Source organism: Hakea prostrata, unplaced genomic scaffold, assembly GCF_041222555.1.
Source record: "Hakea prostrata isolate BN-2017 unplaced genomic scaffold, UWA_Hpros_2 contig_184, whole genome shotgun sequence".
NCBI classification, from domain to species: domain Eukaryota; kingdom Viridiplantae; phylum Streptophyta; class Magnoliopsida; order Proteales; family Proteaceae; genus Hakea; species Hakea prostrata.
Window position 1 is genome coordinate 51,535 of NW_028291303.1, and position 20,091 is coordinate 71,625.

The following is a 20,091-nucleotide window of genomic DNA, read 5'->3' on the forward strand; positions in this document are numbered from 1 at the left end:
AGATCGAAGACAGAATATCTAGTTTGTAACTTTAGTCATGATCGGGCAGATGATGAAGTGGTGATACTTGACGATAAAGAGATTCCACAGAGTGATTGTTTTAGGTACCTAGGTTCAATCATAAGTAAAAGAGGTGATTTAGAGGATGAGGTTTCCCAAAGAATTAAAATAGGGTGGATGAAGTGGAGAGGTGCGTCCGGGGTCTTATGTGATCGGCGTATTCCATTAAAGCTTAAAGGAAAATTTTATAGGACCGTTGTTCGACCAGCTATGATGTACGGTGCAGAGTGTTGGGTTGTTAAAAAGAATCATATAGATAAACTCAGTGTAGCAGAAATGAGGATGCTAAGATGGATGAGTGGCAAAACTAGGATGGATAAGATAAGAAACGATCATATTAGAGTTGGTCTGGGAGTTGCTCCCATAAGTGATAAGCTTAGAGAAAGTCGTTTGAGGTGGCACGGGCACATTCAATGGAGACCTATAAATGCTCCTATTCGGAGAAGTGATATAATCCATATTGAAGGAACTAGAAGAGCTAGGGGTAGACCTAAGATAACCTTAGGAGAAGTGGTGAGAAAGGATATGTATAGCTTAGGCCTTGTATCTAGCATGGCCTCGAACAGAACTGATTGGAGGGCAAGAATCCATGTAGCCGACCCCATTTAGTTGGGACAAGGCTTGTTGTTGTTGTTGTATGTTTATAATGATTCGTTTCAATATCATGATTTGATTACTATTATGAATATGCATTGGATGCATGAGAAATGATGAGATTGGATATGTGATTGCTTACGTATGACTTGGGATTTGGGGGGTGTCCCACTGACACTTCTGTCCTTGGGCATCGGAGGGAATAGTATGGGATGTTCTCCGATGGTGCCTATCGACACTCTCCCGAGTTATTGGATTACATACATAGGATTGTCTAGTTGTGTGGCTAGGTTCATCCTTGTCGTGTCAGACCCGAATCGGAAGGGCATTGAGACCGAACAACCCGTGGTAGTGTATGGTTGGATGGGTGCTCTAGGCCGGTAGCCAATCCGGTAGGGGACATAAACCATGCTACGGATACCTGAAAGGGGCCATTTATTGGTAGAGTTGCATATGGACAGACTTGGGCTCACGGGCGCTCAAGACCGGTAACCAATCCGTGAGAGGACATGAGAGCTTCCCGTTTACTATATGTGGATGACCAATAGGGTTGATGAGTCCGAAATCCGGTATTTCGCTGACTCTAGTGTGAAGGATACCGGAAAGGATCGCCGGGGGCGAGGAATGGACGTATCTGAATCTGACTTGACCGACTGAGTAGGTGACTTGCATTGGGTTAGGCTTTACTGTGACATGCGCCAGTACTTGACCAAATGGTGATGTGAGAGAGTGGTGACCGATCCCCTTACCACGGCTTTTTGATGATTTTTCCGATCTTCCCCGGGCATTCCCAAGATATGGAAATGGGAGAGTGACTGACGACCCAGAGAAGTACGGTGCTATGACTTAAAGCATGTCTACCCTAGAGACTAGCATTCATAGAGTCAGGCTCATATCTGCATCATATGTTCCATATCGCATTGCATTATTATATGTTCTAAATGTGTATGATTTCTAATTATGGAATAACTTCCTTGCTGAGTTCTTCGAACTCATTCCTTTTTGTGCAAATGTTTTAGATTACATTCAAGGTACCTAATATTACGATGGCACCTCCTATGAGGCGGACTATGATTCCACATACTACCCTCCGGGTAGTGGCGTCGGTGAGGATCCGTATATTGGAGCCGAGGAGGATTACTATCCGCACCAGGGTTAGCCCCACAGTTGTGCGGGAGCGTCAACGTTGGGTTTACTTCATCCGTACTGTTGAGGAGACTACCATTAGTATAGAAGAAACCCTAGCATAGTGCCCCATTCCCCTAGTGTATTTGTGGAACCTTGGATCTTGTAATTAACTTGTGTTTGAATTATTTTGGTGACACTTGGATATGTAACTAACTTGATTTATTTCTTTTCCGCTGCTCTGAGAGGGTGGCTACCACACCTTCTCACCCTTTATGATTTTGATCACACTTTATTATTATCTATATTCCGCACTCTGATTTAGTTAATCTTACCTTATTCATGATACTTAGTATTAGCTGTTTTTACCATTGATTATTCTTGTTCATGATTGTGTTACCGTGTATGTGGGAGGCATGGACCTCAGATCATTGATCCTTGGACTGTGGATCACATCCCGGGTATTCCAAATGGGGTACCGGCTGGGTGGATGTGACAGATTGGTATCAGAGCCCAAGATCAAGTGGAACCCCGACCACAGAAACGGTGATGGAACATTCCGAGTCACAGATCCGAAAGTGACTCAAGTACTCCTAGAAGTGAATAATAGATAACCTGGACTAGAAACCAAAATATTGAAACATAATTTGACTCATGAATAAGACACAATAATATAGACAAAATAACTGAACTTCATTGATTTCATAGGGAAATTTTTACAAGTCTGAAAAAGAGAAATACATCCATGATGACATAAAAGAAAATTCCTAGTGCTGTCTATGTAGGTGAACGACTCTGCGATCCGTCCGATCCATCCTAGATCTGAACTCCTCCTCCGGAGTCGTGCAAACCTCTCACCGAGGGTGCACATGTGTAACTCCATCCTCTCCTGCCGAGCCTCGATCCTCTCAAGAATAGAGTAAATCGATGACTGATGAGAAGCCACATCTGGAGCCTCAGAAGTCGTGCGTGATGGGCCTCCGACCTCAGTAAATCATGGAGCGGGAACCTCCTCATGCCTCGGAGCCTCCTCATGACCCCGATCCTCATGACCCCGATCATCATCCTCACTATGCTCATCATCATCACCACCATCATCATCATCAGTACTATCATCCTCTCGAGTCGTCATCTCCGATGCATCATCGATATCATCCTCATCCTCCGATCGATCGCATCTTGGAGCCCCATCTTCCCGATCAACCATGTACAAATGGGCTCACCTAAATCTCGACCTTGAATCATAGGTGTATGCTCCAAGTCCACACCAAAGTACTCAAAGATACGAGTCAAGAGTCGTCCGAAAGCCAAGTTCCTATCCCCAGGAAACTCGATCCGATCAATCATGACATTTTGCATGATGTATGCTAAATCGATTTGTACTCTAGTATACATACTATAAATGACCAGTGCCTCCATCGCTGACACTTTGCTATGATGCCCTGCCTTCGGAAGGATGTTTCGCCCGACGATGCGAGCAATAACTCTAGCTGAAGGACGCATCGCGGTACCACACCGGGGCATATAGTAGTCAATGTCATCCCATAGAGTCATGCACACCTCGTATACCTCATAGGGAAGAAGCACCTCTGTGATATCTGTACCAGCGGGAATCCACCAACGGGAATCTCGTACGATTGGTACATCTAAGACGCGAGCCAGTGTCCTCGTAGTGAAATTGATCTCTCTACCTCCGACCATGGAATCCATGACAATCCTAGAACCATCCCTTGGATCATCCTCTATACGGTAAGTCAGATTACTATAGAAGTATCTGATAAGATCCGGGTAGACTGGCTGTGCCGTAGTGTATAAGTGAAGCCAATCCATAGCCTCTAATCTCTCTCGGATGCGAAATACCTCTAAATCATCCACATCCACCAATCGTCCATGCTTGATCGGTATATCATGGAAATAATGCTCGTATAGAAACTCCGCCATAGGAGTAGTGAAATGCTCCTCGTTTACGACCTCAGCCCGGGGAACAAGTCCTCTACCCCTGTCCACTCGTCTCCCTCCTCTAGGCATGGTGGATCTGTTGAAACAAGGAAAGAAACTCATTTGGATTAGTCTCAGTGTGTGATTGTTAGATGAAGGGCATTTTCGTAAATTTTCAGAAAATTCGATTTTGGTGAAATTTTGATTTGATCATTCTAACATATGCATAAGACCTATACAAGCATGCTAGAATACTTTATTTGATGAAAATCCATCTTTTTGGCATATTCAAAGTGAAAATTCAGCAAGTAAGAGAGAGAAAAAATCCCTCTTTTGGCTTGCATTTGTGATTTTTGAAAAATTGGAATTTGACCGAATGGAGAGTGAGAACACTTTTCCCCTAGTAGATCAGTGTTGTAGAAATTGGTTTCATGTCAAAATTCCTTTTGGTTTGAAAATGAGACAAGTTTTTGTAAAGTGGGTTTGTTGTGAAATGAATAGTGTTTTAGTAACCAAAATAGATGCAATCTTGTGTTTAGAACTTAGACTTGCTTGAAAAACTATGGAAACATGTTTCTAATCATTTATATGTATGATTCTAACCATTAGCTACAAGTATTATTCAGTTTTATTGAAGAACACAACAATGGTGAATGAAGTTTACAAGAAAAAAGAGAAAAAGAAAGAGAACTTACTTGTGTAGATGATCAAGTGAGATTATCAAGAATGATTGAAGCCTTGAATCAAGTCCTAGCACTTTTGAAAACCCTAGAAAATCGCTTTCTCCAGAGCTAAACTCGAAATGGTTGAGTGAGAAATGAAAATGAAATGAGAAGTGGGCCCTTTAAATCTGATTTTCGCGCAGAATTTATTTTGGTCGATACCATCAACCAAGAAGCATCGACCAAAATTCATCACTTTTCTCGCATTGGGTTATTTTGGGAATTTTGATTCTTTGACTCATTTCCTTTGGATTTTGATCAATGCTGATTTATTTTCTGTTATATTGATAATTCTAACCATGATTTGGTTATCCTATTCGTTGGCCAAGTTGTCTTAGTCAAATTTGAAATTTTGGTATCCTTATCCTTGATCCTTGCAGAATGGTCTTACTTAGAAATCGTTTCGTCAGATGCGGAAGCAACGGAAACGAAGAAACCCCTGCTGGGGGCTCTGATCAGCAGACACAGGACGATAGCCACACCACGAATGGCATTCCTGGTGCCCCCGATATCGGAAGCTTTAGAGATATCGCCAGCGTCATGACCAACATGATGCAACAGCAGGCTACCCAATTTAATCAAATGATGACTGGTTTTGCTACCCTTCGCAATGAGAACCGTCCCGGAATTGGAACTTCTGGAGCCACAGCCCCTCTTATGGAAAGATTCACCGGGACACCCCACACCCGTTTGATGGAAAGTTTCCTAAAGTTACAAGTACCTTCTTTTACTGGTGTGACCAAGGACACCCTCTTTCCGAACAAGTGGCTTCGTGAGTTGGAGAAGGCCTTCAGACATTTTCAATGTTCTGATGCTCAGAAAGTGTTGTTTGCCGAGCAGAAGCTTCAGCAAGAAGCTAATGCATGGTGGGCTTCCACTACGCCTATCCTTGAGACCTTGAATGGTGGTGTTGTTACCTGGGAGAAGTTTAAGGAAGCTTTTTACAAGAACTACTTTCCGGAAGCTGTAAAGGACGCAAAGGAGGCCGAGTTCATGGCCTTAGTACAAGGTACTTTGTCTGTGCTTGAGTATCAGCAGAAATTTGAAGAACTTTTCTTCTTCGCCCCCGAGTCTATTAAGTCTGAAGAAGCCAAGGCGAAAAAGTTTTTCAAGGGTTTGCGACCTTCTATTAAGGCATACCTCATTGTCTTGCCTCTTGAAGGATATGCTCAGGTGGTTCAAAACTCGAAGAAGCTTGAAGAGAATGAAAAGGAAAATGCTCGAGTTCAGAAAACCTGGCAACCTAGACCTTCTGGATTTGTGGACCGCACTGATCGGCGTTTTGCTAGACCTACTCCTTATCTTGCAACCGCCTTTCAGCCTAGAAATTTTGGTCAGAATCCTAATTCCCTTCCTGTGAACTATTATGGTCAGTCCAGTGGAGCCAGACCTCAGGGAGCTACTTATCCTCCTAGGCTTGGGATGGTGAATCCTAGACCATCTTATCAGAGACCTCCCCCTGCTGCAGCATCTATTGGACCGAAAGATACTACTTGCTTCCTCTGCAAGCAAGCAGGCCATTATGCTCGTTCCTGCCCCAAGAAGTGTGTGCAACCTCAAGCTCCTGTAGTGAAGAGTACTCCTGCTGCTCCTGCTGCTACTTCTGCCCCTCCCTCTGGCAGAGTGTTTAGCATATCTGGTACCGAGCAAGACCCCTACCACGATGTTGTAACAGGTACTTTGTTAGTAACTTCTCTTCCCGCATTTGTATTATTTGATACGGGTGCATCACATTCATTCATATCATCTACTTTTGCCTTGAGAACTAACTTGACACCTCGATGTTTATCTAGTCATTTATCTATTTGTACCCCCGTTGGGTCTGCTGTTAAACTAGATAAAGTGTTAGAAGATTGTTTTATTTCGATTTGTGGAAGGAATCTGAAGGCAAACCTTGTATTGTTTGACATGAGAGATTTTGATGTAATCTTGGGAATCGATTGGTTGACCTTCTACAATGCCGTGATCTTATGCTCCTCAAAGAAGATTCAGTTTCATGTAGAAGAGAATTCAGTTTTCGAATTTCAAGGAGAGAAGGGAAGATTCAAGCAAGAAGACCTTGTCCACTCTAATGCAAGTCCATGCCTTTTTGGGAGATGCTTCGTCTGGAAGCAAGGTTAGAGAGAAGAAGAGACTTGAAGAAGTCAGAGTTGTTAGTGAATTCCCTGATGTTTTTCCGGATGACTTGTCAGGTTTGCCTCCTGATAGGGAAGTTGAGTTTTCTATAGACTTAATTCCTGGAGCGGCTCCCTGTATCCAAGGCCCCTGCAGAATGGCACCTACGAACTCGAAGAGTTGCAAACTCAATTAAATGAACTCTTAGTTAGAGAGGTTTCGTGCAGCCAAGTGTGTCGCCTTGGGGAGCTCCGGTCTTGTTTGTAAAGAAGAAAGATGGTAGTATGCGTCTGTGCATTGACTACTAGGAATTGAACAAGCTGACAATCAAGAACATATACCCTTTGCCTCGGATTGATGACCTTTCTAATCAGTTGAAGGGTGCTGCTGTCTTTTCAAAGATTGATTTGAGATTGGGATATCACTAGTTGAAGGTGAAGTCAAGTGGCATCCTTAAGACAGCGTTCAGAACAAGGTACGGACATTATGAATTTAAAGTGATGCCTTTCGGCTTAACTAATGCCCCTGCCGTGTTCATGGACCTCATGAACCGAGTATTTCATGATGTACTCGATAAATTTGTAATCGTTTTCATTGATGACATCTTGATTTACTCAAAGAATGAGGAAGAGCATGCGAAGCACCTGAATCGCACGTTGCAAAGGTTGAGAGAAAAGAAACTCTATGCTAAATTTAGCAAGTGTGACTTCACGGCTCTCAAGTGTAGTATTTCTTGGCCATGTTGTTTCAGCCGAGGGTATTCGTGTTGACCCAGAGAAAGTCCAAACTGTTACTGATTGGGAAAGACCGAAGACCGTGACTGAAGATAAGAAGATTTCTTGGATTAGCAGGATACTACCGGAGATTCATTGAAAACTTTTCTAGGTTGGCTGCCCCTATGACTAAGCTAACTAGAAAAGAAGAGAAGTTTGTCTGGACCGATTCTTGTTAGAAGAACTTCGAAGAGCTGAAAGTTAGATTGACAAGCGCCCGGTTCGACTATACCGATAGTTCCGGTGGATTGACGGTCTACACCGATGCTTCTAAAATCGGTTTGGGCTGCGTGTTGATGCAACACGGAAAGGTAGTGGCTTATGCCTCTCGACAACTAAAGGATTATGAGCGGAACTACCCCACTCATGACTTAGAGCTTGCAGCTGTTGTATTTGCTTTGAAAATTTGGAGACATTATCTATACGGTGAGAAGATCGCCATCTTTACGGATCATAAAAGTTTGAAATACTTCTTCACCAAGAAGGAGCTGAATATGAGACAGAGAAGATGGTTGGAGTTGGTCTCTGACTATGATTGTGACATCCAGTTCCACTCGGGTAAAGCAAATGTAGTGGCGGATGCTCTTAGTAGAAAGAGTCAAAGAAAAGAGTTGGATTTAAATGCTTTGAGTCAGCCTTTGTTGTCCTCGATGGAAAGATTTGGTTTGGAAGTGGTCCCTAAGGGTTCGGATTGTATTCTCTATGCCATGACTGCAAGATCCTCCCTTAGAGATAGAATTGTTGCCTTGCAAAGTTTTGATCAAGAGTTGAAAGAGAAGATTGATAAAATTGCCTCGAATTCAGAAATGGACCCTGCTTTTAGTACATCTATGGATGGTACCTTATTGTTTAGAGGTAGACTCTGGTGCCCGCTGTTGATGAAATCAAGAAGGAAATATTGAAAGAAGCACACCAGTCCATCTTTACAGTACACCCTGGAAGTACCAAAATGTACAAGGACTTAAGGGAATATTTTTGGTGGAATGGTTTGAAAGCAGACATTGAAGACTTTGTTGCCAGGTGTGAAACTTGCCAACGTGTGAAAGCTGTTCGCCAACCCCCATCTGGATTACTTCAGCCCCTTCCTATTCCTAGTTGGAAGTGGGAAGATATCTCAATGGACTTTGTGACTAGCTTGCCGCGGACGAGTAAGGGAAATGACACTGTGTGGGTGATTGTTGATAGGTTGACTAAATCAGCCCATTTCATTCCTATGAAGATCACCTACTCTTTGGATAAGCTAGCTAGACTTTATGTGGACAATGTAGTTCGTCTACACGGAGTGCCAGTGAGTATTGTTTCGGACCGTGATCTTAGGTTCACCTCAAGGTTTTGGAATGGACTGCAGAAAGCCTTGGGAACCCAATGGAATCTGAGTACAGCTCATCACCCACAGTCTGATGGACAATCTGAGCGGACAATTCATATTCTTGAAGACATGCTTAGGTCTTGTGTGGTTGACATGGGTGGAAATTGGGATGAACACCTAGCCTTAGTCGAGTTTGCCTATAACAACAGTTATCAAGCAACAATAGGCATGGCTCCGTTTAAGGCTTTGTATGGTAACACTTGTAGAACGCCCTTGTATTGGACTGAGACTGGTGAAAGAAAAGTCTTAGGTCCAGAGATGATTGAAGCTACCAGTGATATGGTTGACATGATTCGGGAAAGGATCAAGTCTGCTCAATCTAGACAGAAGTCGTATGCCGACAAGAGAAGAACCAACTTAGAATTTCCAATTGGAGAGAAAGTTTTCCTTAAAGTATCACCTATGAAAGGGGTGACGAGATTCAATGTGAAAGGAAAGCTTAGTCCCCGCTTCATTGGACCTTTTGAGATTTTGGAAAGGGTTGGACCTGTAGCATACGGCTTGGCCTTGCCTCCATCACTTGCTGAAGTTCACAATGTGTTCCATGTTTCAATGCTTCGAAAATACCTAGAAAACCCGGAGCACATACTACAGCAAGCACCCGAAGGACTTAGTGCCGATCTTTCATACGATGAAGGACCAGCCGAAATCCTAGATAGAAAGGACAAGCAGTTGCGGAATCGCACCATTCCTTTGGTGAAGATTCGATGGAAAAACCATACCCCTGAAGAAGCTTCATGGGAGAAAGAAGAAGACATGAAGGAGAAGTTTCCTCATCTTTTTGGAAGCACAGGTACGCTTTCAATTTCGAGGACGAAATTCTTTTAAGGGGGGGAGAATGTAATATCCAGCCCTATTCTAACCTTGACCCTGACCCGGATCCACTGTTGTATTCAGGTCCAAAGACCCGAAGCGGTGGAAGAAGAGATTTGTGGACCATTCTGATTGATGATCATGATTCGGAGACCGAGCCCATGGACATTGACAATGATACCCCTTTCTTAAATGCATTGTCAGTGTTTAAGGAAAGTCTGCGCATCAGAGAAGATTAATATGGTTGATGTACCAAATGACCTCCTGTGCACAATCCGAAGGTATTCCCGGAAACTAGACTTCTTGATTGAATTGTGGAAGAAAACCTCACTCAATTTGACCTTGTATAGCCTTTCAAATCCCTACTTGAAGTTGCTGTTCTAAACCTGAGTTTTCTGCTGAAAATATTTTGGTCGATCCTTTTGGTCGATACCATCGACCAAAATATCCCAGTCTGCCAAGTTAATGATTCCATGTAATATTCCTTTTCTATTTAATATGACCTCCAGCCGTGAGCCTTTTGCAATCATTTTTCTCACCTGGGAACGTGGGGAGAGCTTCCCAAAGCAGCTCCTTGGTTAGTGTGAAGGGTATCTCATCAAAGACACTTAGTTTATCATTGATTCTTGTCTCCATCTTCCACACTAAGGTATGACTCCTCATTCCACTATCTACCCTACCATTTTCTACTCTTTTCTATTGTCACCTTGCTGATGAGACATTTGGAATGGTGCTGCAACATTGCAACCACCACTCCAAGTGCCTACTCATGCTCAATCCATGATTTCCTTAGCTATTCATTGATGCTATGCTTATATCTCATGCCTAACATATATATTCCATGATTTACCTATTAACATCATACCATTTGATATCAAACTGAGCTATAGAGTGTATTATGTTCATGTTTAACATTGCCATATGATTCCAATCGAATTTCTATTAGTTCCTCTAACTATTGCATGCTATTCCTCATCAATGCAATCAATTCCAACTCATGCCTTGATGTTTATCACTTGAACTTGATAGCTCAAATTGGGGCTTTTTAATTAGACCATTGGATTGGGTTAATTCCTTGATTTATAGTGTCCTACTGTTGTTAAGTATGCCTCCAAGTTTCAGATTGATCCGAACACCGGAAGACTCATTTCGGACCAAAATCCCCAAAATCCACTATTCTGCCCCGAGGACAATTTTGGCCGATCCAAAATCGACCAAGACCATCGACCAAAGTTGTTGCTGACAGCAACCTTGGTCAGTTTTGACCCAAATGACATCCGATCTTCCCGACTTCCTTTCTAACTTATTATTGATGTTTGTTTAGGGCCTTAAGTCATCAAATATTGAACTATGCTTCATTTAAAGAATGAAATCTCTAAATTTCCTTTCAATCATTGTGAGACTGTTACATATGTGTTAGAACAGTAGCATTTAAATCTTTATACTCTTGTTGTGTTACTTTATCATTTTGATTTGCTTATGTTTATAATGATTCGTTTCAATATCATGATTTGATTACTATTATGAATATGCATTGGATGCATGAGAAATGATGAGATTGGATATGTGATTGCTTACGTATGACTTGGGATTGGGGGGTGTCCTACTGACACTTCTGTCCTTGGGCATCGGAGGGAATAGTATGGGATGTCTCCGATGGTGCCTATCGACACTCTCCCGAGTTATTGGATGACATACATAGGATTGTCTAGTTGTGTGGCTAGGTTCATCCTTGTCGTGTCAGACCCGAATCGGAAGGGCATTGAGACCGAACAACCCGTGGTAGTGTATGGTTGGATGGGCGCTCTAGACTGGTAGCCAATCCGGTAGGGGACATAAACCATGCTACGGATACCTGGAAGGGGCCATTTATTGGTAGAGTTGCATATGGATAGACTTGGGCTCACGGGCGCTCAAGACCGGTAACCAATCCCTGAGAGGACGTGAGAGCTTCCCGTTTACTATATGTGGATGACCAATAGGGTTGATGAGTCCGAAATCCGGGATTTCGCTGACTCTAGTATGAAGGATACCGGAAAGGATCGCCGGGGGCGAGGAATGTACGTATTTGAATCTGACTTGACCGACTGAGTAGATGACTTGCATTGGGCTAGGCTTTACTGTGACATGCGCCAGTACTTGACCAAATGGTGATGTGAGAGAGTGGTGACCGATCCCCTTACCACGGCTTTTTGATGACTTTACCGATCTTCCCCGGGCATTCCCAAGATATGGAAATGGGAGAGTGACTGACGACCTAGAGAAGTACGGTGCTATGACTTAAAGCATGTCTACCCTAGAGACCAGCATTCATAGAGTCAGGCTCATATCTGCATCATATGTTCCATATCGCATTGCATTATTATATGTTCTGAATGTGTATGATTTCTAATTATGGAATAACTTCCTTGTTGAGTTCTTCGAACTCATTCCTTTTTGTGCAAATGTTTTAGATTACATTCCAGGTACCGAAGATTACGATGGCACCTCCTATGAGGCGGACTATGATTCCACATACTACCCTCCGGGTAGTGGCGTCGGTGAGGATCCGTATATTGGAGCCGAGGAGGATTACTATCCGCACTAGGGTTAGCCCCACAGTTGTGCGGGAGCGGCAGCGTTGGGTTTACTTCATCCGTACTGTTCAGGAGACTACCATTAGTATAGAAGAAACCCTAGCATAGTGCCCCATTCCCCTGGTGTATTTGTGGAACCTTGGATCTTGTAATTAACTTGTCTTTGAATTATTCTTGTGACACTTGGATATGTAACTAACTTGATTTACTTCTTTTCCGCTGCTCTGAGAGGGTGGCTACCACACCTTCTCACCCTTTATGATTTTGATCACACTTTATTATTATCTATATTCCGCACTCTGATTTAGTTAATCTTATCTTATTCATGATACTTAGTATTAGCTGTTTTTACCATTGATTATTACTGTTCATGATTGTGTTACCGTGTATGTGGGAGGCATGGACCTCAGATCATTGATCCTTGGACTGTGGATCACATCCCGGGTATTCCAAATGGGGCACCGGCTGGGTGGATGTGACATATGCCTCTTCATCTCAAGCAAGGGTGATGCAGTTATGTATGCAGCTTCATAGTATCAAGAAAGGATCTAACTCTATGGCCGAATATCTTCTTCGAGTCAAGAAATTGTCTGATGCTCTTGCCCTAGCTTCTTAACCAATTTCTAACTCAGATCTTGTCTTGTTTACTCTTGGCGGTTTGGGATCAAAATTTCAAGCTTTTGTTACATCTGTTACAACTAGAGATTCTCCGATCAAGATTGCTGACTTGCACGATCTGTTGTATTGTGAAGAGATCAGATTAAATAATATTCTTCAAGATCTTACGAACATCATAGCTTAAGTTGCTTCTACCACTATTTCTCCTGCTTATTCCTCCTATAGACAGTCAAGAAATGGCTCTGCATCTAGATCAGCTGGTCGGTCTTTTGGTGGCCGTTCTTTTGGGCACAATTCTTTCAATGGTGGCCGAACAGGAGGACGTTCTTCTGTCTATTGTCAGTTGTGTGGTCATCTAGGACACCAAGCTCGATTATGTTATAATCTTTCTCGATATGCCTCTAGCTCTATGCAAAATTCAGCTCGGCCTCTGCAGAATTGGAGTTCTGGATCAGATTTTCCTCAGGCAAATGTTGCGAGTCCAAGTCGTGCAGTTGTGAATTCGTTACCGGATTCTGGCGCATCACACCACGTCACATCTGATCTCACTATTATTAGCTCACCGGCGGAATATCTTGGCAATGACACTATTCGGATTGGGGATGGATCTGGTCTTAACATCAATAATACAGGTTCTTCTTCCTTCTCTACTAATGGTTGTAGTTTCAAGCTTCATGATATTCTACATGTGTCGTCTGCTGCTTGTAACTTGCTCTCTATGCATAAATTTACCTCTGATGATGATGTTGTCTTTGAATTTTGTGTTGATGGTTTTGCTATAAAGGATCGGTGCTCGGGCCGTGTCCTACTCAACGGTCATGTTAATCATGGTGTTTACAATCTTCCAATAGCTATGAATCCCTCTGTATTGGCATTCTCTAGTATTCGTGCATCCCCTAATCTTTGGCATCTTCGTCTGGGTCACTCTAGCTCTTCCACTGTGACTAGGATAATTCAACAATTTAGTTTACCTTCTGTTGGTTCAAACTCTTCTTCCCTCTGTTCTTCTTGTGAGCTTGGGAAGTCTCATAAGCTCCCTTTTAATCACTGTCAAACCAAAACCATTGCCCCTTTGCAATTAGTTCACTCAGACTTATGGGGACTTTCCCCTGTTCGTTTGAGTGAAGGTCATCATTTTTATGTCTCATTTGTAGATGATTTCACTCATTTTACATGGCTCTACACTGTTGCTCATAAATCTGATGCTCTTCGGGTTTTTCACATGTTTAAAATTTTTGCTGAGAAACAATTTTCATATTGTCTTAAGGCCTTTCAATCTGATTGGGGAGGGGAATTTCAGGGTTTCTCCACTTTTCTTCAATCCTGTGGTATTGTTCATCGTTTATCATGTCCCTATACCTTTGAACAGAATGGTAGAGTTGAACGTAAGTATAGACATGTTGTTGAGATGGGTCTCTCTTTACTTGCTCACTCTGATATGCCCTTAAAATTCTGGGCAGAAGCTTACTCTACTGCTGTTTTCATTATTAATCGTCTTCCTACAACTATTTTACAACATGATTCTCCTTTACACAAACTTTTTGGAAGAGTTCCTGATTATCAATTTCTTAAATCCTTTGGCTATTGTTGTTATCCCTTCTTGAGACCTTTTAACAAACACAAAATGGAATATCGTTCTTTAGCTTTTGTATTTGTTGGATATAGTCCTAGACATCATGGGTATAGGTGCTTGCAATTGAGTACTGACAAGATTGTCATCTCTCGTCATGTGATCTTTGATGAAACCCTTTATCCTTTCAAATCTTATATTTCTCCTACTGTCTCATCATCTAGCACTTCTCCACTACTTGTTACACGTCCTGTTAATGTCTCTTTTGTGCTTGGTTCTTCTATTTCTAAGGAAAAATCTATTAATGAGCTACATGATGCAACTTGTGATGGCTTCAATGTTGCTGTACCTACTACTTTCCCTACGAAGAATGGTCACTCTGCTCATCCTGTTGCCATTACCACTGCTGAGTTGGTTAGCTACATGGAGATGCCTTCATTTGAAGTTGTTGGGCCATCTAGTAATGTTGTTGGATCATTTACTAAAGTTGTTGGGCCATCTACTAATGCTGTTGGATCATTTACTACTGGTGTTGGGCCCTCTACTAAAGCTATTGGGCCACCTATTGCTATTGTTGGGCCATCTACTAAAGCTATTGGGCGATCTACTACTTGCTGTTGGGCCATCTTCTATAGCTCTTAGGTCATTTACTACACTTGTTGGGCCATCTACTAAAGCTGTTGGGCCCTCTACTACTATTGGGCCTTCATTTGATAATGCTGGTTTGAATGGTGCTAACTCAACTGGGGCTGATTTTTTGTTTCACAGTGATGTAAATAAATATGGGAATGTTCATGGACATTTTATACCTTTTAATTCTTCCTCTACTGGTATTAATGGTCCTAGTGGGCCCACTACTACATTGGATACCCATACTAAGTGTGGTTCTCACTAATTGTCATAATGAGCTCCCTCTTACTCATTTACATTAAATGGTAACTCGAAGTCAAGATGGGACCCGTATTGCCAAGGTCCCAAAGAGCTTCTACGCCTCTAGGTATCCTGCCCCTCTTGCTCTAGTTATGGCTGGACCTTTAGATACTGAGCCCTCTTGTTACACACAAGCCGTTAAGTCAAGTATTTGGCGCCACGCTATGGATGTTGAGTTCAATGCCTTACTTGCTAATCATACTTGGGATCTTGTTCAACCTCCCTTGGATCGACGGGTTATAGCATGTAAATGGCTTTTTTAGATCAAACGCAAATCAAATGGTACAATAGAGCGTCACAAGGCTCGATTAGTGGCAAAGGGGTATACCCAAGAGTATGGTTTGGACTATGATGAAACCTTTAGTCCTGTGGTTAAACCCACTACCATTCAGATTATTCTTACTTTGGCAGTCTCCTCTCAATGGTCTATTCGCCAACTAGATGTGAACAACGCTTTTCTCAATGGTACCTTGACTGAGGACGTTTACATGCATCAACCTCCGGGTTTATGTGGATACTCGTTTTCCCTCTCATGTTTTGCAAGTTGCAAAAGTCTCTTTACGGGCTTAAATAGGTGCCCCGTGTATGGTTTCAATGCTTAAGTACTTTCCTTCATCAATTGGGTTTTGTTGGGTCTAAAACTGATACTTCTCTGTTTATTCGTTGTCATGCTTTTGCTACACTTTATGTTTTAGTGTATGTTGATGACATTCTCATCACCGGACCCTGTGCTCAAGCTATAATTGATACTTTGGTGGCAACCTTGTCTTCAGAATTTGCGCTTAAAGATTTGGGTTTAGCACGTTATTTTTTGGGAGTGGAATTGATTCCTATGGACATCAGAATTCTTTTGTCTCAACAAAAGTATATTACTTCTCTTCTTGATAGGGCTGGATTACTTGATGCTAAGCCTATATCCACTCCTATTGTGCCCACGTGTCATTTATCTTCTGACCATGGTAAGCTCTTGGATGATCCTTCCTTATATCGAAGTCTTGTTGGGGGACTTCAATATGTCACTTTGACGTGTCCAGACTTATCCTTTTCGGTCAACAAGTTGTGTCAATTTCTTGCCTCTCCGACTGAGGCTCAATGGACTGCTCTTAAGAGACTACTACGATATCTAAAGGCACTATCCTTTATGGGTTACACATCACTCCATCTTCCTCTTCTTCTTTAGAGGCCTACTCAGATGCTGACTGGGCGGGTTGCCCTGATGATCGAAAATTCCATGGCGGCTGCCTCATTTTTCTCGACTCTAATTTGGTTTCCTGGCAGTTTTGCAAACAACACATTGTTGCTCGGTCTAGTAAAGAGAGTGAATATCGTGCTTTGGCTCTTGCAACTACTGAATTGACTTGGATTGAATCTTTGCTTGCCGAGTTGGGTATTCTTTCGCCTTCACCACCGGTTCTGTGGTGTGATAATATTGGTTCTACCTATCTCTCTGTGAATCCTGTTTTTCATGCCCACACGAAGCACATTGAGGTAGATTTTCATTTTGTTCGGGATAAAGTTGCCAAGTAGGATCTTCTAGTTCACTTTATCTCCACTCATGATCAGTTGGCTGATTTTCTCACCAACGGTCTCTCTCCCACACTCTTCCGTCTTCTTCGCTCCAAACTCAAGCTCCTTGAAGGACCCTTGATTTTGCGGGAGGGCATTAGGAGAGAGTATAAACCTTAGACTATTAAATGTAATATTATCTGTTTTTAATATGATGTAGTTATTAAATAGTATTATAAATATATCACATGGTCTCATTAATGAGATCAGAGATTCACTTTTCATAACACTAAGGGGGGAGCTTTGTCATCCGCAAGGGTCGAACCGACCTCTTCACTGAGAAGTATGGATCTTACTACTCTACCAACCCTCCATTGATCTTATCATACCGTGGATACTTTAAAGAGGGACATGACATGCATGATTTTACATCTGCACCGGCAGTGTATGAAATCCTTGGTCGAGAAATAAAATATCAAACTCTGAAAATGCCCAAAGCTCAAATAACGAATTTAACGGTTTCTTTTTTCTCTTTCATATCTCTTTCTCACGCTGTGTGAGTCTTCTCTCTAGACAACGCGCATCACGGTTTACAACGTCACACAAGATGGCTCGTATGGTTCGAAAATCCAAACCCTCAATACTCATCGTTTACCGTTCTTTCGTTTTTGACTCAAAAATCTATTCTTATTCTTATCCTGACCGATTTGATCTTGCTAAGATGCTCCTATCTCTCTTGAAGCAGTGCAGTTCATCCAAAACATTGAAACAAATCCACTCGCAGATGCTCATCAACTGCATAGATATACACAATTTCCTTCTCCCCAAGCTGGTGGATCTCAAAGATTTTTCCTATGCTTCAGTCCTCTTCTCTCAAATACCGGAACCTAATGACTTTTCTTACAATATCATGATTCGTGGGCTAACTAATACATGGCAAAAGTTTTCTCTCGCGCTTGAATTTTATTACCTAATGAAGTTCTCGGGTCAAAAACCAAATAATTTCACCTACCCATTTCTTCTAATCTCCTGTGCAAACCTCCCGTCATTAGACCATGGTAGGAGGGCACATCCATTGATTTTCAAGTCTGGGCTAGATTCTGATTGCCACGTTAGCCATTCATTGATTACCATGTATTCAAGGTGTGGTGAGTTGGGTGATGCACGGAAGGTGTTTGATGAAATTACTGAGAGGGACTTAGTTTCTTGGAATTCAATGATATCTGGGTACTCTAAAATGGGTTTTGCTACCGAGGCAGTGACTTTGTATAGGAGAATGAAACTGGCAGGTTTTGAGCCAAATGAAATGACTCTAGTGAGTGTTCTAGCAGCATGTGGGGACTTGGGAGATTTGAGTTTGGGAAGATGGATCGACGGGATTGTGGAGGAACAGAAACTCGAGTTGAATTCTTATGTGGGCTCTTCATTGATTGGTATGTATGCGAAATGTGGGGATCTTGATTCAGCCAGGAAAGTTTTCAATAAAATGTTGAAGAAAGATATTATCACATGGAATGCCATGATAACAGGGTAAGTACTCCTTCAATTGAATTTTTCCTATTACTATATCTTTACTTTTCCCCTCTCTCCCCCCCCCCCCCCAAAAAAAAAAAAAAACCCCAAAAAAAAGAAAAATAAATAAAAATAATAAAATAATAAAAAAAGAAGAAGAAGCAAGCTCCACCACAAAACATAGACACACAATCAAATTACATGGTGGCCACCACAAAACATAGACACACAATCAAATTACATGGTGGAGACTTGATAATTTTTAGTAGTTCTATTTCTTAATTATCTATACAGTTTTACCAATTTTTTACTAAACCTGTCCTAACAGATATGCACAAAATGGGGCATCAGATGAAGCAATCACTTTATTCCATTCTATGAGGGAAACAGATGTGGAACCTAATAAGATCACATTGATTGGAGTTCTATCAGCTTGTGCTTCCATAGGGGCCCTTGATGTTGGAAAGTGGGTAGACGCATATGCATCACAAAAAGGTGTAAAATATGATATCTATGTCGGAACAGGCCTAATAGATATGTATGCCAAGTGTGGAAGCCTAGACCACTCCCGCAAAATCTTTGCAGAAATGCCCCAAAAAAATGTGGTCTGTTGGAATGCCATGATTTCTGCCCTTGCTGTTCATGGGCATGCCCTGGAGGCATTGTCACTATTTAAGAGAATGATGGAGGAAGGTGGAGATATACATCCAGATGACATCACATTTGTGGGTGTGCTCTCTGCATGTGTGCATGCTGGATTGGTTGATGAGGGCCGTAGGTGGTTTCAAATGATGGGGCCCTCATTTGGGCTGGTCCCAAAGTTAGAGCACTACTCTAGTATGGTAGATCTTTTGGCACGTGCTGGATATTTAAAGGAAGCATGGGAGTTCATTGAGAAGATGCCTGAAAAGCCTGATGCAGTTGTATTAGGGGCACTCCTTGCTGCCTGTCGGAATTTTGGAAATGCAGATGTTGGTGAACGTGTAATGCACCTGCTTCTGGACTTGGAGCCTTCAAATTCTGGAAACTACATTATTTCATCTAAGATATTTGCAAAATCAAAGAGGTGGGATGATTCAGCAAGAATGAGATTGCTAATGAGGGAGAGGGGTGTCACTAAGACTCCTGGTTGCAGCTGGATTGAGATCAAGAATAAAGTGCATGAATTTCGTGCAGGTGAGGGTTTGTATCTTAATTCAGGAGAAATTTACTGTGTTATTGACTTACTAACTGTGGAGATGAAGATGGAGGGTTACTCCCCAAAAATCAACTTTGTATAGAGGGAACTTTGTATAGAGGGAAGATGGAAAGGTTTCATCTGCGTCAACCAAATCCATAAAAATGCTTTTGCAGTTGCGTATTTTATCAGGATAAGTAACCAATCTGACCTCCTTAGAACTACATCTGCATGGCTTCATGGAATGAGGAAATATTTCATTCCATTTACAAACTGTGCTTTATCTACATTCCATAGTGCATCAAGCTGGGTAGGTAAACAGTCCGATCACCAAATTGAAGGTAAAATTCATTCTTATTAAATATGTTTCTTTTAATTAAAGTATTTTACTTTTCCTTCCACTATTAAGTTTGTTTCCTTGTATGGTTTTCAGGTCATTGCAAAGCCTTCTGAAGAGTCGCGGTAGCCCAGCACCTAAATGCTTTGAATTTCTGCATGGAAGGTAATGACTGGAGGATAAAATATTTTTTCACTTGCTCATTAAAGTTAATGCATGGCTTTATTTTTTATTTTTTAACCTTTAATTCTGGATAAATATATCATAATCGAGTGGCTATCCAGAAATTACTCCACGCAAGTCTCATGCTCGTCTTGTGCTCATGGGAAAAGCTGCAAACAATTGGTGTTGGTGAT

At 41.9% G+C, this 20,091-nt stretch overlaps 1 protein-coding gene across 1 annotated transcript; it reads left to right on the plus strand.

The window, feature by feature from the left end:
* Positions 1-17,231: 17,231 nt before the first annotated feature.
* Positions 17,232-19,668, plus strand: LOC148998694 (pentatricopeptide repeat-containing protein At2g34400-like). Its single transcript, XM_089141780.1, has 2 exons — positions 17,232-18,239; positions 18,550-19,668. Exons 1-2 carry the CDS (start codon positions 17,317-17,319, stop codon positions 19,499-19,501), a joined length of 1,875 nt encoding a protein of 624 aa, XP_088997906.1. The 5' UTR covers positions 17,232-17,316; the 3' UTR covers positions 19,502-19,668.
* The last annotated feature ends 423 nt before the right edge of the window (positions 19,669-20,091 follow it).

What these genes read in the sequence shown, in the direction of transcription:
- LOC148998694 (XM_089141780.1), top strand. Translation starts at nt 17,317, where the DNA reads ATGGCTCGTATGGTTCGAAAATCCAAACCCTCAATACTCATCGTTTAC. An exon ending in TGGAATGCCATGATAACAGG is followed by an intron (nt 18,240 to 18,549) that starts GTAAGTACTCCT and finishes CTGTCCTAACAG; the next exon opens with ATATGCACAAAATGGGGCAT.